This window comes from Gymnodraco acuticeps, unplaced genomic scaffold (assembly GCF_902827175.1).
Source record: "Gymnodraco acuticeps unplaced genomic scaffold, fGymAcu1.1, whole genome shotgun sequence".
NCBI lineage: Eukaryota > Metazoa > Chordata > Actinopteri > Perciformes > Bathydraconidae > Gymnodraco > Gymnodraco acuticeps.
This window is the reverse complement of record NW_022989949.1, coordinates 54,655-77,936: the sequence shown is the minus strand read 5'-3', so window position 1 is coordinate 77,936 and position 23,282 is coordinate 54,655. Positions and strand designations below refer to the sequence as shown.

Below are 23,282 nucleotides of genomic sequence, written 5' to 3'. Positions count from 1 at the left end.
GTCCATTTCAGAATAATGATAATGTGTTGATTATAATGATTGATCATTAAAGTGTTATCAAAGCTGGTAAAGGTGCAGCTAGTTTTAATGACTTTGAGTGAAGTAAAAGTACACCATTTACCTCTGAATTGTAGTGGACTAGAAGTACAAAGTAGCAAAGATTTGAAATACTCAAGTAAAGTACAAGTATCTCAAAATTGTACTTAAGAACAGTACTTAAATGTACTTTACACCATTGGACGAATCAGAGAGATTTGCAGAAAATCCACACGTTCAATTTCAAGCTTTCTGTACATCACCCCACATCACAGCTGAAGTAGTACGTTTACTTTACTGTGCCAGGTGTGAAGCTCAGCGTGCCACATGCTAACGACATTGGCCTGGAGGCAGTGGTGCTGCAGTATACGGACTGGATGGATGAGAATAACGGGTTGAAGAACCGGGAAGCCATGGACGACATCGTGGGCGACCAAAATGTCATCTGCCCGCTGGCACACTTCGCTCGCTCCTACGCCCAGCACAACGCCCTGAAGTCTAACATGGGAGGAAACCCACAAGGTAAGATATACGAGGGTGGTCCAGTTTGGCCCTCTTTTCCTCATAAAGCCAGAATTAATCAGGCAGGCTGTAATTCATCTGAAACCTACAACATTTGCATCATGTCTGAGATCCTGGGACAATAACTCTGATACCGCACATGCCTTAAGATTTACAGTTAACAATAAAACAATATTTTATAAAGAATTCACTCTGCAGAGGAAGATTGAAATGGGAATTTTGCTGTATTGTATCAGCCTTCTATATAAGTGGCTTATATAATATTGTTATACTAGGGAATTTTCTATTTTTCAAAGGGCTTATATTGTCCTAATAGCTTATCGTTTTATATAATCTGGAACCAAGGAATGAAAAAATCCAAAACTAAAATGTCTCATTTTCAATATGTGTACCTTCTCCAAACAATTGATCATATATCTAGATAATAAGATCTATTATAATCATCTATCTCTGCAGTTACAGTAACAAACCCATTGTTTAGACAAAACAACTGCAATAAATTCATATGTTTATTCCTTTTGCTCTAAAACTCAAAATAAACCCCTTAATTTATTAAGTTAGATGAAAACAAAGACTGCCAATATATGTTCTCTTCAAAGCCACCAGACCATATTTAATGAAACAGTCATTTTTCCTTGCTGATCATTTCATAATACACTTTATTCAAACTTGACAGAAACCAAATAAATCTATTCAAAACCGTGTTTGTTGGCCTTCCCTCTGTTCCAACAATCACCACATCTTGTTTGAGTGTTTAAAATAGTCTAAATAAGTAACAGATACCAAAAGATCCACTAAACAAATTCTTTACCAGTATCTGCAGAATGTGTTGGTATCACACCATTTCTATAGGGTCAAACTAACCAATGGTCCTCTTTTCCTCCTGCTCCTGCTCTAAAGGCCTCTACCTCTACCTGTTCGACCACCGGGCGTCCAACCTGGCGTGGCCCGAGTGGATGGGAGTGATCCACGGCTACGAGATCGAGTTTGTGTTCGGGCTGCCCCTGGAGAAGAGACTCAACTACACCCTGGAGGAGGAGAAACTGAGCCAGCGCATCATGAGATACTGGGCCAACTTTGCACGAACTGGGTGAGGCCTCACAGACTGGAGAATGAATGTACTTATCAACTGTAATGAGCAGCAGAGAGAGAGAGGGGGACACCAGAGAGGACAGACCAGTCCATCTTGATTAGGTTGCTTAGCTACAGGGTGGATGAGGTGGTCAGTTATAGATCACAAGTCACTCAGTCTTGCTACTGCAAAGCAAACCTCCATCTCTGTGTTTGAAGTCGAATGATAGATACTTCCGGGGAATCCCGAGGTCTGTCCAACTGTGACGCCATTGGATTTGTTTGGTCTACCATTTTGATCCAGATTCAAATACACCCCCAAATAAATTGGATGGATTTAAATGTGGCAAAGATCAAAGTCTTTGCCAAGTCTAGTGATGTTGCTCACTTTTCCATGTTTCCTTGTTGTTGCTTGCTCCACCAGCACTTAAAATGTTCTACTCATGCAGGGAAATATATCAGTATCAGATTGATTGGCACAAAACAGACATTCATGGTCCCCAGAGGATGAAGCCCACATTGGTAACGCTTTGACTTTGCATCGAGCACAAAAATGATGTCAAAAACATTATTAGAACAATAATTGTACTATATTAAAATATATCAAAAATATATCAAATATCAAAACAACAAAAATAAATTCCCCTCAGATCCAGATGTCCTTTGAGTTTTTCTGATTTATTAGAGATGATAAGCTTCTTAAAATCACCATTGTCATTTGGACATTTTAGCATTTGATTAGCATTTACAGTAGCGCAGAGGAGTGCTTTGCCTAAGCACACAGCATAACACTCACAGCTAGAGGTCTCCTAACAGGTAGATGTTAGGGAGAGGCAAGGTGGACCTTTAAAGGGTAAACCTCACCCGCTGAGGCCAGATATATCCTGACATTTAGATCAGAAATAATTAGCAAGTACGTGCTTTTCATTCATTAAAACAACCCCACATATTTTGTCCATATCAAAATGATGGTTCTGCCCTGCCATTACTGTAAATACATTACTTCTGTCTCTACACAACTGGAGATTTATTTATGATTCTAATCAAATTATGTCTGGACTTTTTTTGTTCTGTCTGAGCAAGTGAGTAATAGCCCTGCGGCAGAAACGGCAGAATGCTGATGCAAAGCTTTTGATTAAACTGCCACGTACTGAACTGATTTCCTTCCAGTCAGTCACAGAAAACAGCTTCAGGTTCAGATGTGTTTTCATAACTGCTTGAGAGACGCTTCAATATGTGCATTTCTGTTACTTATACGGATAGTTCTACTACGTCATGAAATAAATATTCAAACTGAAAAGAGGTTTATGTGTGACATTGGTAATGTTTCATGTCGTACCTCGGTTTGGGGGTCACGGTTCGGTACGTGTTCGGTACAACAAGAAAAAGCAAAAAAAAGTCCCAAATGCATAATTCCAAGTTTGTTGTTATTTATTTTTGAACAGTAGTGCAAGTTTCAGTTTAAAAATAAGGAACTCTGACATTTTTAATAATTAACTGTATTAAACAGTTAAAAACAAACCACAAACAGTACCACACACACTCAGATGGCCATATTATCTATAATGGCTGATGTCAAACAAAAAGGTTTCATCAAGCTGTAAAGCTAAAAAGAATGTCTTGAAAATATTACATCATAAATAATAAGAAAGTGTTTCAAGAGCGCATAGTCGTTGAAAAACATATGCCAAAAGCTTCCGTTATTTATTTTGGTCTCACGGCTTTCATGTCTGTTGGTTTATTAAAAACAGCGGGGATAAGCTGTTGAACTGCTGTTGTCTTTTGCCGGGCTCCGGTGATTGGCAAATCTGGGTGATGCCTTCTGATATGATTTAGCATGTTTGGCGTGTGTTCCAACTTCCAACCGTCCTCGTCCGATCCACCACTCGCACACTTCATCGTTATTGTAGTCCACAGGGAACCCGAAATGTTCCCACACAGCTGATTTAAAAGACGCAGGTGGGTTCTAGCCAAGCCTCCAGGAAGTGCGCCGGACTCAGATGAAAATATTCGTGGTGGCCAAACGGCGGTACTGCACATCCGTTTGGTTGCCAGGCCCGGAAACACTTTTTCCCATTGACTTACATGGGGAAAGAGTGGTCTGTAACTCGTTGGATAATTTTTTTTAAACTAAATAAACTACCCAGTATGAACGTTTGTATAGCCCTTATTAAAAACATTCGTTCCTCAAGTTTAAAAAATGTGCTAATAACGTTATTCTGAGAGTTATTTCCCTCTGCATTATGAACGCGCATCTAACCCACGGGATCGCGCCCCCCTGCACGTTCAAGTTACGTGTTCAGCACTACATGCGTTTATTTTTACCCATGGATGCACAATAACAACGGACCATATCGCCTTACTGCCATCCCACGGAGCTGTAATAATGGATATATATTGCACATGTTTGCTGTAATTCATCATTTGTAAAATAGTATATTACATGGGCTGTATGATTACATCTTGTACCGTAAATGTTGTATTGAATAAAGTTAATATTACCGACGTTAGATTAACGTCCCTGTAGCTTATTATTGCACTAAGAAGCGTATTGCACTGTGTGTGTATATATACAGTGCAATAATTATTTCATGCTAAATGAAGCTCTGTTGGATATCACTAGATCCTGTTACAACGTAATATAAGTACATAACGATTGATGTGTACATTAGCATCATTACTAGCTAGCTGCTAACTGCCGCCTCGTTAATATCAAATCCATGATAACAACAATCCATTACCATGCTGTCATGAACGCGCGGTGCTGTTACGTGTACGCAAATTGACGTGCTTGATATGAACGAGCATTTTGGTTAAAGTTGCGCATGCGCTATGAGCGCACATACGGGTACTTCTCAGGCATGCTGGGTAATCTGTGACGTTTCACTCTCTCAAAAGTTGGGCCATTTTATCATCATGTGCTAATGAGCAACTCTCATAGGAATGAATGAGGCCCCGCCTCCCACGCTGTATCCAGTTCTTATTATACATCCATGACTTACATGGGGAAAGAGTGGTCTGTAAATCGTTAAACTAAATAAACTACCCAGTATGAACACTTGTATAGCCCTTATTAAAAACATTCGTTCCTCAAGTTGCAATAATGTGCTAATAACGTTATTCTGAGAGTTATTTCCCTCTGCATTATGAACGCGCATCCAACCCACGGGACCGCGCCGCCCGGCACGTTCATGTGATGTGACATGTGATCGCAGGGATAAGCCAGAGTTTACAACCTTTGCATGTGGACACAACACGTTTTGACCCAGATTAATTAGCTATACCCAGTGGCGGTTCTAGAACATTTTACATGGGGTGGCAAAGGGGGGGCAAGAGGTCATGCCAAGGTGGCATGGGAGGGCGGACAGTACGTGGTATTTTATACTGTATATAACCTATTTATTGTTAATTCATGCCCTAACACAAGTGTTCTTAATGCACAAGAGAAACAAGGTGTTCAGACAAACAATTGGGTGCCCTTTGAGTCCCCCAACCTTACTTCAACAATTTTAAATGAAAGGAAACTACAAAATGTATTTTAAAGCAATGAATTAATGAAACAGGTTGTTTTGCATTACAATGTAAAACTAAATGTATATATATATTTTGTTTTTAAAAGATTGGTTGTCTTAGTAGTAGACAGACATATTTGCATGTCCTCACTAAGCATTATTACATATTAATTTAATATTAAACAAATCAAAATGGCCAATTATCCCAAAATGTTGCTGCTAATATAATCATATGATTGTCAACTTTAACTGATCAAAAATAAATTCTGAAAAAATACTTGAATTATCTATGAAATTGCAATATTGTCCCTCAGTTTGTTTCAACCCCGTCACGCCATACCATTTACCCTCCTATTAAGTTAAAATAATGGATCAGTCCATGTGTGATCTGCATTGAGGGAATTACATCACAAAAGTCTTCTGAAGAAAAGATGGCAAAGAAAGGCAAGTGTCAGTTTCTTCTCTTATTTCAGTTTTTGTATTTTCAGATTAAGATTGACATGCTCAACATTTCAACTCTGTTGTATGAATTAATAATAGTAAATAATTGTTTATTACAAAATAAACAATAGTTTTGCAAAATATTACAATTTTGTAATGTCCTTGACTTCCATGTGGTGCCATATCTTAGCTAAACAAGGTCTCATGCCTACTTTTTGTCAAAAACTTCAACCCTGTTACATTTTTTCAAGGAAATTCCTAGTAAGTATTTATATTTTGTGCCTGAGGTGGGAACATGTAAGTAGTCCACTACCATATGTTATGACCAAACATTTTGGTTTCATTTTTCAAAGATATAAAGACCCAAAAGGCACCCGATTCAGAGAATACTCAGAATTCTGCATACTGTAAGTACTTAATTATAATTAAGTACACAAATGACATCACCCATCTCTTCAGAGAGCTACAGGTGACCTGTGCAGCAACACATTTCAATCAATATTAGTCAATACTAAGAGCTGCTAGATTGTGCTGCTGTAATGGAATATGTAAGGAGAATAAGAACATACCATGTGGTCCAGCTGGAGTCTCCTCTGCCTCCTGATCCCTGCCTCTGGCCCTCTTTCTGATACTTCATCTTTATTCCTCACATATATTTCTTCTTCTTCTCTAATGTCTTCATCTCCTCCTCTTCCTCCTGCTCTGACCCTCCTGGTCTCTTCATCTCTCTTTTCCTTTTCCTCTTTCTGTTCGTCCTGATCACTTCTCATATTTCTTTTTGTTGTTGTTGAATCACTCCTATACTCTGGCCTGCAAGAGTCTACTTGTGAAAAGCACTGGTACAAATGCTTGTATAACTTTACGCGTTAGGCGGGCCATGTAGCCTAGCTAATATGTAGCATATCATATAACATCAGAAAGTATTGATCAAGCGCACACAGGCAGCTGTGTTTGGATCCAGTTTTTACGGTAAAGGATGTATCCTGGTTTCATTGATCTGGCCTCATGGCTGTGATGTGTAGTTTTCGTGGATTTAATAGTAGGCTACCGCGTAGTTTAGCAAAGTGATCGATCTCCCAGCTAACGCTGTCTGCGTAGTATTTTGTAACGTAACGCCCCAAACAGCGCCCGTCTGTTAAACGCTATCGATTCAAACTAAAGCGTTTTATTAATATTTAGTTTCAAGCTCTCGTCCTTAGTAAAAACTAAACTAGTGGAAAGGGAAATGCTCCAAGGGGAAGCTGATCCATAGGTGCTGGGACAGCTCGCTCCCTCTCTGCAGCGGTGTGAGCCGCGGGCTGTGTGAACGCCGCTCCGCAGTTTAATGCAGGGCCGGAGCTGCGTTTTTAACGGGCCTAAAATGATATTTAAAATGATTCACTTTTAACTAATGTAATGCTTGTTTTGTTGCGTGAGAAGCTTGTGGAAATAGTGTAGGTTTGTTTTAGTACAGTTTTAGGGAAACAAAAGTTAGGGGGGCAGCTGGGGGGGCAAGGCTCTACAGTGGGGGGGCAGCTGCCCCCCCTTGCCCCCCCGTAGATCCGCCCCTGCCTATACCATATGATATCGCCCGAGGAAGTCGTCATACTTATACATATATAAATAAAGATATATGTGTCAAAGCTCTAATCAAATTAACAGTTGTATTAATTATACTTGTATATGTATATATATATATATATATATATATATATATATATATATATATATATATATATATATATATATATATATATGTATATAGCCTGTGTTGTATATTTATACACACAAATGAACAACCTTGTGTGTGTCAAATAACAAGTTGTATTGTAGTGTTTATTTTAGTGTTGTTTTATGCTTATCCACATTTTGATTTCAGAGCACAGGAGAATGCTGGGCACAACATAAAGCTTAACAGTGAAGCTGGCAATGCTGAACAAAACCATCACTAGATCCTGTTACATCAGCGTAATATAAAAGTACATAACGATTGATGTGTACATTAGCATAATTACTAATGGCTCGGACGTTACACTAGCTAGCTGCTAGCTGCTAACTGCCGCGGCCGCCTCGTTATTCGTTAATATCAAATCCATCATAACAATCCAGAACGCGTGATGCTGTTACGTGTACAACTGACGTGCTTGATGTGAACGAGCCTTTTGGGGGGCGTGGTTAAAGTTGCGCATGCTCTATGAGCACACATACGGGTACTTCTCAGGCATGCTGGGTAATCTGTGACGTTTCACTCTCTCAAAAGTTGGGCCATTTTGTCATCCATGCGCCAATGAGCAACTCTCATAGGAATGAATGAGGCCCTGCCTCCCACGCTGTATCCAGTTCTTATTATACATCCATGGTTCTAGCTCCTGTGTGTTATCTGAAATCGCCATACTAACTTTTCTTCTTCTTGTATTTTGTTCGTTTTGTTGTTGTGTTTCTTCTTGTTCTTCATTTATTGTTTGAGGGCGGCTGGCAAACAGCTTTTAGGTGCAATACCGCCCCCTGGATTATATATAGTGAAGTGGGTACTGCCCTGAATGACAGACTTTTTTCCCACTCGTAAAAAAAAAGGCGTATTCGTCGTGTAACTGCATGTGCCGAACCGTGACGTCCGAACCGTGACGTCCGAACCGTGACGGTACGGGACGAATACGGATACCGTTACACCCCTATAACCAACTGATTTTTGATTTAGCATCCACTATTAAAACCATTGGAAATAGGTTAGGAAACATCTGTCAAATCAAGAGCAATCACCTCTTTAAACAGTCATCTCATGCTAACATCACAAGCTAGCATGATTTCAAAAGATACCATTTTAGAAGCATAAAAAACATAGATTATTCAAATGTACTGTATTTTCTAGTACTGACAATGGTTGGCTTTTGAACTAGCTACTTTAGTTTTACCCGAGTGGACCTAAGAAACGAGCAATGAGTGTATTTGTTATGTATATCTATTCTTAATTGTAACTCCTCCTGGTCCCTTTACTTTGTCCTGCAGAAATCCCAATGTGAACCATGACGGGATGATGGACAGCAAGAAGCGCTGGCCTCTGTTCACCGTCAGCGAGCAGAAACACGTCGGACTCAACACTGAACCAATGAAGGTCCACAAAGGGCTGAGGAACCAAATGTGCGCCTTTTGGAACCGCTTCCTGCCACGCCTCCTCAACATCACCGGTAAGCACTACTCCTTAACACTTCTTGTACTTTCAAACATGACGTATGTACTGAATACAGGTCAATACTAGTCATTATGTTCCCAATGGTATTCCAAAAAGCCAGGTCAAATATATATGGATGTCAATGAATTTTGGCAAAGATGTTCACCGTCCCCAGGAGATGTTGGTGATCCCCTCACTTTCCACTTTTCAATTTCAGCTCCACCAGCAGTTAAATTACCCAGATTGATTGGTGCAACATTTGGTACAAACATGCATGGTCCCGAGAGGATGAATCCCACTGACGCTCTGACTTTTTAGCATTGTCTACATTTTTATTTGAGCAATATTTTATTCCAACAAGCAAAGAGTAAAAAAAAAGAAGGCTATCGGCTGGGAAAAATAAAAAATAAAATAATAATAACAAAGGCCAGATAAAAAATCAAATGTTTACATCTAGATATGTTTAAGATATGTAAAGAGCTGGACATTTTATTCTGACATGCATAACGAGCAACATGGCTCCACTTTCCTCTGTGTCTCCTCTCTCAGATAACATAGACGAGGCAGAGCGCCAGTGGAAGGTGGAGTTCCACCGCTGGTCCTCCTACATGATGCACTGGAAGAGCCAGTTCGACCACTACAGCAAGCAGGAGCGCTGCACTGACCTCTAAGAGAGAGAGAGAGAGAGACGGGGAGGGGGGGGGGCAGCGAGAACAAGCCGTGGCCATTTCCCTCCATAGCCCCCTCAGTGAAGTCTAACTTCATTCAAACATTTCCTTTTTTTTTCTGTTTCACTCCACACACAAACACACAGGCACTGTTTATCTTTATTTGTATTATTTATACTATTTATTTATGTGTTCTTTTTATTTATGTGTGTCTCTGTGGAAGCTAAGAAAGGGCTATGGAGGGAAGTTGTCATCAATAAGGAGGAATATTAGAAATGTCAAAGATGTGTCATTACCTCGGGTATGTGTATGTGTGTGTGTGTGTGTGTGTGTGTGTGTGTGTGTGTGCGTGTGTGTGTGTGTGTGTGTGTGTGTGTGTGTGTGTGTGTGTGTGTGTGTGTGTGTGTGTGTGTGTGTGTGTGTGTGTGTGTGTGTGCCCCAGTTTAACTTAACAGGCCCATGACACTGCACCACTGCTGGTTTACTGTGTGTTCTGTTGATCTTCATCTTTTGTTTTTGAGGATTCCTTCTTTCTGACATATCAGGGTTTTTAGTTTTTTGGACTCAACAACACTGTTTGTTTGTTTCTGTCGAGGCCTTTTTTGTTCATGACTACTATAATGACCGCTCTTCCCATTTCCTGCGTGTTCTGCTCCTTGTGTATTTCTCCTGTGGCAAAGCCATAAGCTGGGTATTTTGTGTGGAAACGCTCCATGGACTATAACTGTTTGGTGCCTGATTTATATTTTAGAAAGTTCACCTAAATCCGCTTGACCTTTGTCAGAAATAATTCATTTTTGATGTTTATGGCACTCTGTCAGCTGTTTAGTACCATACCTGTCACTGTCTTATTTGCATATCAGCATAGATCAACAGAAATTGGGTAGAGGGGGTGGGCAGAGGAACTGGAAACGTCTACTGATAATGTAAAACTGGGAAAATGTGTTCAAATGGCCCTGAATGGTAACAGCTGCACTCTTGAGTTAAAGTGAGGCATTTCACTTCGGCCACTGTTAAAGACAATTCATCCATTTGAAAATATCTTTTTAATGAATTGATATTTAATCTATTCATATTTGCAGCTTTACTCTTACATACTCTTTAGACATTTTAGACTCTAATTTGTATAGAAAATATAATGTAAAGAAATGTCTCACTTTAAAGCCACTATTTAAGCATTTTAAAATGCCTAGCGTTAGCATTATTGGGTGGTATTATTTGGAAATGGCAAAAAACAGTACCCTTCAACCAAAAAATAAATGATATACTGTAATAATAATCCTTTGTTACACAATCTGTACGAAGATGATCCCTGTGAGGATACATTTGTACTACATTTTGAAATGTTTTACATTACATAGTGAATCAGTTGCTTTATGAAGGAATCCCTTAAAGTTAACCCTTTAAACATACAGTATAATGTGATGAACTCTAAATGCTTTTGTGTGCGTCTTTCAATCCAAATCTGTTTGGGGGGGATGTGATAAGCAAGAGCATGGCTGTAGCTGTGAGGTCACTGAGGTCATGTGACTTCTGTCCTTGTCAAATCTTGTTAACAGCCCTGTTCAGAAACCACTTTTGTTCCACTGCACTGAATTTCTTTGAGTGAGTGTATGCGCTGTCTTAGGTGTGTGTGTGTGTGTGTGTGTGTGTGTGTGTGTGTGTGTGTGTGTGTGGTGTGTGTGTGTGTGTGTGTGTGTGTGTGTGTGTGTGTGTGTGTGTGTGTGTGTGTGTGTGTGTGTGTGTGTGTGTGTGTGTGTGTGTGTGTGTGTGTGTGTGTGTGTGTGTGTGTGTCATCCACTCAGTGTCATGTACAGCTGTGATGTATTCCAATAACATTTCACCCCTCTCTGTTTGGTACAGTCCTCTCTGTTTTTTTAATCGTTTTACTTTTGATCGTCCCCTCTCTGTTTCTTTACTTCATTCGCTGTTTCCACCAGCTCTCCTCTCCCTCCCCATCCTCCCTCTCCTCCCGCAGCTGTTCCTCTCCACCACCACCGCCCTGTTGCCCTGCTTTTCGCCTCTCAGTCTTCCTCCCGCTTCATCTTCCTCTCTAATCACCCTCCATCCACCCTCCTGCCTCTCCCACTCTCTTCCTTTCATCCTTCACCCTCCCCACTCATATCCTTCTCCTTCCACCCCATCTAACTTTTCTCCTCTTCATCATCTCTCTTTCCTTCCTCATCCATCTCCTCGCTCCCCTCCCTACTCGGCCTCGTCCCGGTCCCCTCCCCCATCGCTCTCCTCCGTCCTCCTGCTTTCTCGTTAGTCTAATGGAGGCAGAGTAATTCACTCAGCAGCGGGGTAATGTGACAGAGCGCTTGCTCAGCCTCTGGCCTGCCAGCCAACACTGGATGGATGGATAGATGGAAAATGGAGGTGGAAAGGTACAGAGATGAGGCAAGGAGAAAAGGACAGAGGAAGGGGGGGGTGAGGCAGAAGGAGAGGTGGAGATGTGATGGAAAGATGAAAAGACAGTCAGAAAAATACATCATTGCATAACTCTTCTCCTTCGAAAGAACTGCGTGTGAGTTTCAGCTTACACTGTGTGGCAGTGAAGATGAATTATTAAAACGTAATTAAAAGTTGAAAACCTCACTTACTTAATAATAAACAAAAATATCCTGCTTATATTGCCCATACCACATAATATAACTACATAATTTCAATGTAAGTGATGTTAGAATATAACAACAAACCAACATACAATCTTTTTTTTACCCAAAACCATTGACTAAAAAGGTATTTTACACACTGGACTTATTTATATAGATTTACTTTGTTTATTTTGTATTTGTAGAATTCAAATCTGCTAACAGAGAAATAGACAAAAATGGTTTAGCGGATTTTGAGCCCTGAAAGTGGATATGTTATGTGCGTTAATATAATAACTTCCATATAATACTGTATGTACAGGTTATTATTTAATTGTAATGTTATTATCTTGTGAGAACAACATGTTTTGTTGCTATCTGGTTTGCAATACACATTGATCTTGTGTCCACGAAATAGTAACCTGGGCAAAACTTCCATATGTGGTGTGCACGTTATTATTTTGTGGGAATAAGATAATCCACAAGAAAGATTAAAAAATCTTTGAGAACTTTGGTGGCATTCCAAGAAACAATTCAGTTAGGACTTTTAATTCCTTTACCCCCCCCCCCCCCGAGTGTGTGTGTGTGTGTGTGTGTGTGTGTGTGTGTGTGTGTGTGTGTGTGTGTGTGTGTGTGTGTGTGTGTGTGTGTGTGTGGTGTCACTGTACCTGTCTGTCAACCTCTTTGCCATTTTTCTGTATTAACAAGGAGGGAACTGAATCCGCGCTGTGATTGGCTGAATGCTGTCCCAGCAAAGTGTCTCTGTTGGCATGTAAAGCTCCTATTTATGGACCAGAGTAGATTAGTCTAGCTTTAAAAAGAACTAAATATGAATAAAGGATTGTATCTGATGTCTAAAATACCAGTGAAGAATGCATGTGTGACTGGCTGTGTGAGTGACAGCTCCTCTCATCCAATGGGAGATCCCCGCTTAAGCCCTCCTTCCCCTGCCCTCCTATCAGATCCTTGTGCATGTCCTTCCAGTATATCCTTCCAAACTTGGACTGTTATTTTCTGTAAAATTTGTACTTTTTAACAATCTATTATCAAAGTGACTAATATAACTCTAATGTTAGGTACGTTTAATGTTAGCAATAAATATATCAGTAAAGGAATATATTTGATATTTAAATGCAGTGAAAATATAACGTGATTAAACAACAATGATGATGGATAGAGGTTGTGTTTTAAAAGCAATATTATTCTGACTAAAAATGAGTGCCATAAATCCTTTTTCAGTTTGTTTGACTTGGTTTCAGTCCTCTGCCTCATCGTTGTTTGTTCCAGTCACCAGTACTGTACGTCTTGAAGGCTTCTCTTCCCATGTCTCTGTGTATCATGAATGCTGACTTGGTTAAGCTATAGCAACAGAAATAAAGACACCCTGCTGCTTCTGTCCACACTGAGCTGTTATTGAGTCCAGCATGCACCAACAGCTGTGTCATTTTCTGAAAAAAGGCGAAACAAATATGTAAATGTATACAGAATCACGGTAATTAAAGATACCATGTCAACATTATGGGATAATTATGGGACTTGCCATGACTATTTTTATTTTTGTCATCAATTATGAACCAGTTTTGTAGACCCCAAGGGACACATGAGAGGAAAAAGAGAAGCTCATGTTTCCAGACATAATGTAAGATTTTCCTTTACTCAGGATGTTGGTTTCATGCTGCCCCCTAGTGCATTTTCTCTGTACCTAGAGCAACTTCGGAATGTTGTATTTTATTAAACCCTGCACTGATTATCGGCTTATTTCCTAAAAACCTAATTCTCTCCTCACAAAGGCCTCAGATCGATGATTATGTGTTTTTTTGTCATACACATAAATGACCCCCTCCCCTCTTTACTTATACGAGTAAAATACTCTTTCCTTCTTTGGTTTATAGCCAATTATACACTTTTAATGTATATAACATATTTCTTAAAGGTAGGGTAGGTAATAATGGATAAACCAGCTCGAGTGCGCTAGAATTGGAAAGTACGCAGCCGAAAAAAATCTGCCCCTTCCTTCAGACTTCCTTACAGAGCCCCTCCTCCAACACACACGAACGCGCACATGACCAATGAGGGCACGAGAAAAGTTTGTGCACAGATGGAAGGCTGACAGGCAGGTAGGCCATCCAGTTACTTTAGCCGGGCCGGCTAAAATGATTGGTTGTGCTTTTTACAGCGCCACGGCTTCCACAGATGACATTTTTTAATGTATTTTTTGTCAAAGCATTTAATTTATTCATTGCAATCGGGATGTTAAGAGCATTCCATGGAATATAAAAAAAAGTGTTTCTGAAGTGAATTACCTACCCCACCATTAAGCTTGAAGTTTTCGATTATTTTTTTTATCAACAAACAATTTTAAATTGTCCTAAATAGTTTAAGCATGGGCGTAATTTCCACTGGGGACAGTCCCCACCACTTTTCAAAATCCCATTTGTGTCCCCCCCACTTTTTAAATGCCCAATCCATCGTCTCCCGCTTATCCATGGTCGGGTCGCGGGGGTAGCAGTTCCAGCAGAGAGCCCCAAACTTTACTTTCCCTGGCCACATCAACCAGCTATGACTGGGGGATCCCAAGGCGCTCCCAGGCCAGCGAAGAGATATAATCCCTCCGCCTGGTCCTAGGTCTACCCCTTGGTCTCTTCCCAGCTGGACGTGCCTGGAACACCTCCCTAGGGAGGCGCCCAGGTGGCATCCTAGCTAGGTGTCCGAACCACCTCAACTGATTCCTTTCGACGCGAAGGAGGAGCGGTTAAACTCCGAGTCCCTCCAGGATGACTGAACTTCTCACCTTATCCCTAAGGGAGACACCAGCCACCCTGCAGAGAAAACCCATCTCGGCCGCTTGTATCCGCAATCTCGTTCTTTCGGTCATGACATCCTTCATGACCATAGGTGAGGCAAGGAACGAAAATGGCCCGGAAGACAGAGAGCTTTGCTTTCTGGCTCAGCTCCATTTTCGTCACAACGGTGAGGTAAAACGACTGCAGTACCGCTCCCGCTGCTCCGATTCTCCGGCCCATCTCACGCTCCATTGTTCCCTCACTCGAGAACAAGCCCCCGAGATACTTGAACTCCTTCACTTGGGGTAAGGACTCATTCCCTACTTGGAGTGGACAGTCCATCGGTTTCCTGCTGAGAACCATGGCCTCAGATTTGGAGGTGCTGATCCTCATCCCAGCCGCTTCACACTCGGTTGCGAACCGATCCAGTGAGTGCTGAAGGTCGCAGACCGATGAAGCCATTAGAACCACATCATCTGCAAAAAGCAGTGGTGCAATCCTTAGTCCACCGAACTGCAGACCCCCTCCCCCACGACTACGCCTCGAAATCCGATCCATGTATATTACAAACAGGATTGGTGACAAAGCGCAGCCCTGGTGGAGGCCAACCCTCACCGGAAATGGGTCCGACTTACTGCCGAGGACCCGGACACAGCTCTTGCTTTGGGAGTACAGAGATTGGATGGCCCTGAGTAGAGACCCCCTCACCCCATACTCCCGCAGCACCTCCCACAGTAACTCCCTGGGAACTCGGTCATACGCCTTCTCCAAGTCTACAAAACACATGTAGACCGGATAAGCGTACTCCCAGGCCCCCTCCAGGATCCTTGCGAGAGTAAAAAGCTGATCCGTCGTTCCACGACCAGGACGGAATCCGCATTCTTCCTCCTCAATCTGAGGTTTGACAATCGGCCTGACCCTCCTTTTGAGTACCTTAGAGTAAACTTTCCCGGGGAGGCTGAGTAGTGTGATGCCTCTGTAATTGGCACACACCCTCTGATCCCCCTTTTTGAAAAGGGGAACCACCACCCCGGTCTGCCACTCCTTCGGTACTGTTTCCGACTTCCACGCAACGTTGATGTCAACCATGACAGTCCCTCAACACCCAGAGCCTTCAGCATTTCTGGGCGGATCTCATCCACCCCCGGGGCTTTGCCACTGTGGAGTTGTTTGACGACCTCAGTGTCTTCCCCCCGGGAGATTGGTGTTGATCCCCCGTCATACTCCAGCTCTGCCTCTAACATAGAGGGCGGAGTTGTCGGGTTCAGGAGTTCCTCAAAGTGTTCCTTCCAACGCCCTAACACTCCATCAGTTGAGGTCAACAACGTCCCATCCTTACTGTACACAGCTTGGATGGTCCCCTGCTTCCCCCTCCTGAGGTGTCCGACAGTTTTCCAGAACAACTTTGGTGCCGCCCGAAAGTCCTTTTCCATGTCTTCTCCGAACTTCTCCCACACCCGCTGCTTTGCCTCGGCCACGGCCGAGGCTGCTGCCCTTCGGGCCTGTAGGTACCTTGCAACTGCCTCAGGAGTCCCCCTGGATAGCAAATCCCTGAAGGCCTCCTTCTTCAGTCGGACGGCTTCCCTGACCACCGGTGTCCACCAGGAGGTTCGAGGGTTACCGCCCCTTGAGGCACCTAAGACCTTGAGACCACAGCTCCCCGCCGCGGCTTCGGCAATAGAGGTTTTGAACACCGACCACTCTGGTTCAATGTCCCCAACCTCCACAGGAATGCCCGAAAATCTCCGCCGGAGGTGTGAGTTGAAGGCCTCCTGAACTTGGGCCTCCTCCAGACGTTCCCAGTTCACCCGAACTACACGTTTGGGCTTACCAGGTCTATCCAGAGGCTTCCCCCGCCACTCGACCCAACTCACCACCAGATGGTGATCAGTTGACAACTCCGCCCCTCTCTTTACCCGAGTGTCCAAAACATACGGCCTCAGGTCCGATGATACGATAACGAAATCGATCATGGACCTTCTGCCTAGGGTGCTCTGGTACCACGTACACTTATGAGCATCCTTATGTTTGAACATGGTGTTTGTTATGGCCAATCCATGACTAGCACAGAAGTCCAGTAACAAACCACCACTCCGGTTCAGATCAGGGGGGCCGTTCCTCCCAATCACGCCCCTCCAAGTGTCTCCATCATTGCCCACATGTGCGTTGAAGTCTCCCAGCAAGATTAAAGAGTCCCCTTCAGGAGCCCCATACAGGACTCTTTCCAGGGTCTCCAAGAAGGCCGTATACTCCGAACTGCTGTTCGGTGCATAAGCACACAAAACAGTCAGAGTTTTCCCCCCCATAACCCGCAGGCGTAGGGAGGCGACCCTCTCGTCCACTGGGGTAAACTCCAACAACGAAGCACCCAACCGGGGACTTGTGGGACTCAGTGAGTGAGACTGAGACCGAGACTGAGACTGAGACTGAGACTGAGACTGAGAGAGTTACGTGGGTTGTTGTTAGCATCTGGTGCTAGCTCGGAGCTAACGGAGATTATTGTTATTAACAATAAGGAGAGGGAGAGTCCTCTCCTGTTGGACTGAGAGAGGTAACGTCAGCTCAGGGAGGTAAAGGACTCAGGTTGTAAACTTTAGTCTAAGTTATCTCAGTGGGTCTCAAACGGTAAACAAATAATTCCATCTATGTAATATTAGTTGTAAAACAAGTTAAGAAATCCATCCAATGTGTACTATAGGTCAGTACAAAAATAAAAAACACAGTTTGAAAGGGGAGTGATTAGTCAAATATGCATAAATAAAAAGAAAGAATGCAGACTAGGTAAGATAAAGATAGGAGAGAGGAGTTTATCAAATATGTGTTATTGCTTGTGAGCATATTCTAATGGTGTTTTGATTATTGAAATATATACAGTTCTGTTTCATATGATTGTTGAGAACTGTATCCATAAATCTCTTAATGTTGCCCTCAAAGTGCACCAGATTGATGCACTCAACTTCAATTTAAAGAAAACAATCTTCCCGGGGGTGCATGCCCCCAGACCCCCCTAGAGGATGCGAGGTAATCACAAATAAAACAGGTTCACATGGATAGGATACTAGATAAGTGTGCACACTCATTATATACACTACACATTTTTCTTGGATTTGTTAACACTATAGTCCCTAATATATAGAAAGGCAGGAAATGGAATTAAATTGAGAAAATGTTTCATTGCGGAGGACCCCTGTTTTGTGTGTCCCCCACTTCTCAAACCAAAGTTACACCCTTGAGTTTAAGTCTTGTGTTTACTCATATTATTGTCAATTGAATTAATAAATGAATCCAATACCAACATTTTGGACAGCATGTTTAAATTAATAATTCCAATAGATTACTTTCATGGCAAAAAAGTTAACTTCAAAGTAAGTCTCAAATGTGTGATGTTATCAGCTGCTCCAAAGACAGAAAGGATTTTTTCTTTATACCGGAATGAGCTTTATTCTAGTATCATAAGAAGTAACTGTAACTCCTATTATAATGTTGTTCCTTCTGAAATATAGTAGAAGTATAAAGTTATGTTCATCCTACACTTACTTTGGACTTTATAGAAATACTTCACTTGTTTAAGTAAAATAAGTCCTTACTTTAAACCAGTGTTGGAAGAATTACTCAAATCCTTTACTTAAGTATAAGTACAGATACTATGGTTTTAATATAATCTATTAGAATAGAATAGAAGTATTACAAGTAAAAGTTCTGTTTTAAAGTACAGAAGTGTTATCAGCAAAATGCACTTCAAGAAAAAACACATCTACAAAAAAAATAGATGCAAGTCCCAACACCTCTTCAATCACTTAACTAAGAGAAGCAATATAACACTATTTTTTAAAAAAATACACATGAGTAAAGTCCTTTGTTCCGTATACAAGTATGTATAATTTATACATTTAAAAGTCAATTGTATATTTATCATAATGCAAAATGTGTGTTTAGAATATACAACCAGGTGGGCACCGGTGTGGCCTGCATAATGATGTCATGATATAAGGGTTCTAGGTGTGTCGCATTTACCTGCGTGCAAGAACTTGCTGGGGGGGTGAACAAAACACTTTATTTTCTAAATGTCCTCTCTTATATGTCTCTCAGGCACAATGCTGCAACATTGACGCACTTTACAGTATTTAACCAAGTGTTTACATAGAGACCTGAGCCGTGAAGACCACCAACTGTCCATTCCTCACATTTGAATGTGTACAGAATAATGGGAACGGGTGAAACTGGACACCTTCACCTCCACCTCCTCCTCACTGCGTCAAGCTGACAGCTGACATCCGGTCCAACCGGAAACACAATGCGAGCGAAAAAATAAAAGCATGGCAGGAGAATAACGGGCACTTCTATTAAATACAAAAAAGTGCTGTCTCAGTGAAGACTTGGTACATTTACTCAAGATCTGCACTTAAGTACACATTACATGTTACTTGTTAGACGCTTTTATCCAAAGCGACTAACATACTCAATACTGTGGGCAATCCCACAGGAGTAATTTGGGGTGAAGTGTCTCAGGGACACAACGACATGCTGATTGCAGTGGGGTTTGAACCTGTGACCCCCTGTATCCGCTGCGCCACACACCTCCCACCAGTACACATTTGAGGTACTTGTAATTTACCTGAATATTTACATTTTCAGAATCAGTATCAGAATCAGATACCTTTGTCCCACATAGGGGAAATGTTATACTAATTTATACTTCTACTCTACTACATTTTGGAAGCAAACTTTGTACTTTACTGCGCTACATTTACAATTGTGATTATAATGGCCACCAGCACTCCAACACAAGGAGGGCTTCTCAATTCTCTAATTTCCCCTCCTAGACTCCTATCCTCGTGTCTTAGTCCCGCCCACAGGAGATGCGAGCGGAGGAGTCGAGGAGGGGAACCGAGAAGAGAGGAGGGGAAGCAGCAGACGTTTAGAGAAATGAGAAATCCTTTCCTCTGAGCGGTCATTTTAAAGAGACGTCCATTACTGATGACAGGAGGCACAGTCCTCTGTCTGATGAACAGATGTGTTCATGACTTATATATATCTACTTTTAATTCATTCACAGTGTGGTATAATGAGACAATAACAGGCTACAGATGCGGACATATACACACACATATATTTATGGAAATATTGTAGTGCCGAGAGATAGGAGTCGGAGGCGGTGTATTGAAAGTGCTAAGTTGACTTTATTCAGGATCAGCAAAGGACATGTTGTCGGGTCGCAGCCCGGGAAGACAAGAGGAAGAATCAAGGAGAGCACACAATATATACAGCAACACATATGTCCGTGCGGAAACAATACCCCTACCCCACAGTTCCGTGGTGAATTATGTCAACCAGTGATCACTACACAAGCCCCCCCCAGAATTCAACCATGGACACAATCCCTGCGTCTGGGAGGAAGCACCACAGGAGCCGAGGAGGGCGGGGCCGCAGGAGAGGGTAGGGGCCCAACGAGGGCGAGGGAATCCCCACCGTGGGTGGGGGGCGGGCCGGAACGGGCCGTCATAAGGGGGCCGCGGTAGGCGTTGAGGCGAACGAAGAACACACCCGCCAGTCGGAGAAAGCTGGCTGAGCCGCGACGTGGGGACGGGCGTGAATATCCCGGTGGTCCCCAGCAGGAAGGAGCGCTGCCCGGCCGTAGGCGAGGGCACAGCGGCGGCGGGCACGAAGTCCTCGGGAGGAAGGAGCCGTGTCCCCGGGGGGCCGGAGCAGCATCCCCGGGAGGAGGGAGCCGTGGACAGGGGAGAGGCCAGACGGGGCTCAGACGGGGTCAGACGGGGTCAGACGGGGCGCCGCCCGAAGCCGCCGTCGAGGCGAACTGTGAGCCGCGGTAAGAGGAGAGGCTAGGCAGGGTCCAGAAGCGCGCCACCCATGGGCCGATGAAGGCATGGGCGACATCCGAAACCGTAGAGTCGAGGCGAGGCGAGGGAAGAGGTCAGAGGTCAGACAGGGTCCCGTAGCGTGCCACCCACGGTCCAATGAAGGCATGGGCGACGTCCGAAACCGTAGAGTCGAGGCGAGACGGGGTCCAGAAGCGCGCCACCCAGGCGCCGATGAAAGCGTGGGCGACGTCCGAAGCCGCCGTCGAGGTGGTGAAAAAGCGAGAGGGTCCACACGAGGCCGACCAGACATGATCGAACCTCCTCTCAGGCACCAGGGAAAAGCTCAAAAGGGTCGTCCTGTCCATGGTCAAAAACAGGTAGGTGAAATTGTGAGATTGTCCACACGAGGTTAACTGGCTGGTCGAATCTCCTCTCAGACACCGAGAAGAAGAAAAAAAAGATGTTTCCAGTGAGAACAGCTGTGAGGTCCGTGCAGAAAGCAGAGCAGTGTGTATATATATCACTCAGTATAACAGGCCTACATTACTCTCTTTATTTGTATGCTGTAGTTTAGTAGATATCTACAAACAAAGAGTTGATATTTTTCTAAAACCATTTAGTGCTTCACATAATAAAATACACAACGGCTGTATCCTGATATATATTATATTGTAGTGCCGAGAGATAGGGAGTCGGAGGCGGTGTAATGAAGGTACAAAGCTGGCTTTATTGAGCAGCAGAAATGCACATGTTGTCGGGTCGGAGCCCGGGAAGAGAAGAGAAAGAGAAAGGAAGGAGGACACAGGATATACCCCGGAGGTACAGTAGGCATTAGTGTCCGTGCGGAACAATACCCCCAACCTGCAGTTCCATGATTGAATTATGTAACCCAGTGTATTAATAAGTGATCACTACAATATACTGATATATCCAGTCTCTGATTGTGTTACGTTATTATGAGAGTGCTCTCATACTTGTTTGATTCTGAAATTGTATATATTTATATAAATATATGTGTGTGAAATCTGTAGCCTGTTATTGTCTCATTATACCGCACTGTGAATGAATTAAAAGTAAATATATACAGTTGCAAGAAAAAGTATGTAAATGCATTCTCCACACATAGCGTTGTGTGTTCCTTCCAAACAACTCAACGTTGGTTTCATCTGTCCACAGAATATGTTGCCAGTAGTGCTGTGGAACATCCAGGTGCTCTTTTGCAAACTTCAAACGTGCAGCAATGTTTTTTCTGGACAGCAGTGGCTTCCTCCGTGGTGTCCTCCCATGAACTCCATTCTTGTTCAGTGTTTTACGTATCGTAGATTCGTCAACAGAGATGTTAGCATGTGCCAGGGATTTCTTTAAGTCTCTAGCTGACACTCTAGGATTCTTCTTCACCTCATTGAGCATTCTGCGCTGTGCTCTTGCAGTCATCTTTACAGGACGGCCACTCCTAGGGTGAGTAGCAACAGTGCTGAACGTTCTCCATTTATAGACAACTTGTCTTACCGTGGACTGATGAACATCAAGGCTTTCAGAGATACTTTTGTAACCCTTTCCAGCTTTATGCAAGTCAACAATTCTTCATCGTAGGTCTTCTGAGAGCTCTTTGGTGCGAGGCATGGTTCACATCTGGCAATGCTTCTTAAGAATAGCACATTCAAAACTGGTGTGTATTTTTTATAGGGCAGGGCAGCTTTAACCAACACCTCCAATCACGTCTCATTGATTGGACTCCAGGTTGGCTGACTCCTGACTCCAATTAGCTCTTGAAGAAGTCTTTAGCCTAGGGGTTCACATACTTGTTCCACCCTGCACTGTGAATGTTTACATGGTGTGTTCAATAAAAACATGAAAACATATCATTGTTTGTGTGGTATTCGTTTTAAGCAGACTGTGTTTGTCTATTGTTGTGACTTAGATGAAGATCAGAACACATTTTACGACCAACTTATGCAGAAATCCAGGTCATTCCAAAGGGTTCACTTTTCCTTGCAACTGTAAGTCGTCATGAACACATCTGTCCATCAAGGCAAGGCAAGGCAAGTTTATTTATATAGCACTTTTCAACACAAGGCTATTCAAAGTGCTGCTGTGCCTCCTGTCATCATTAATGGACGTCTCTTTAAAATGACCGCTCAGAGGAGAAGATTTCTTATTTCTCTAAACGCCTGCTGCATGCTTCCACTCTCCTCGGTTCCCCTCCTCGACTCCTCCGCTCGCATCCTGGCATCTCCTGTGTGTGCGGGACTAAGTCACGAGGATAGGAGTCGAGGAGGGGAAATTAGATAATTGAGAAGCCTTCATTGTACGTGATAGGCTAAGGGGCGGGACTTCTCTAAGCGATTGACCAATCACAACAGAGCCGACAAGCTAACCAATCAGAGCAGACTGGGCTCTGATTTCAGACAGAGGGTGAAAAGAGGTGCTGCAGCATTTTTATGAGAAAAATAAAGAGCTTTTTGAACATTAAAGCATGGAGACATGTCACAGTAGAAACACTAAATACTGATATGAACCTGATAATGAGCATAATAGGGCCCCTTTAAGATATCCACACAAAAAAGTTGTTCAAATTACAGATCATTTACTAATTACATTATAAATTCAGATTTTGAGACACAATAAAAACACTTTTACCATATGATTATTTGGTATAAACCATCAAACATTATATTTCAGTGACTT

The 23,282-nt window shown here is 42.7% G+C and overlaps 1 protein-coding gene across 2 annotated transcripts in view; it reads left to right on the top strand.

Annotated features, from left to right (window-relative positions):
• Positions 1-13,390, top strand: part of ache (acetylcholinesterase) — a 36,459-nt gene extending 23,069 nt beyond the window's left edge. Inside the window, exons 6-10 of one of the 2 annotated variants that reach the window (XR_004568481.1) lie at positions 343-558; positions 1,459-1,648; positions 8,568-8,746; positions 9,280-11,074; positions 12,569-13,390. Coding sequence is in view for 1 of the 2 variants with exons in the window: in XM_034210579.1 (XP_034066470.1) it covers positions 343-558; positions 1,459-1,648; positions 8,568-8,746; positions 9,280-9,401 (707 nt within the window). In the remaining variant the exon portion in view is untranslated. Of the gene's footprint in view, positions 1-342; positions 559-1,458; positions 1,649-8,567; positions 8,747-9,279 lie in introns of both variants that reach the window. The other variant, XM_034210579.1, reaches the window with a different exon arrangement.
• Positions 13,391-23,282: the final 9,892 nt, after the last annotated feature.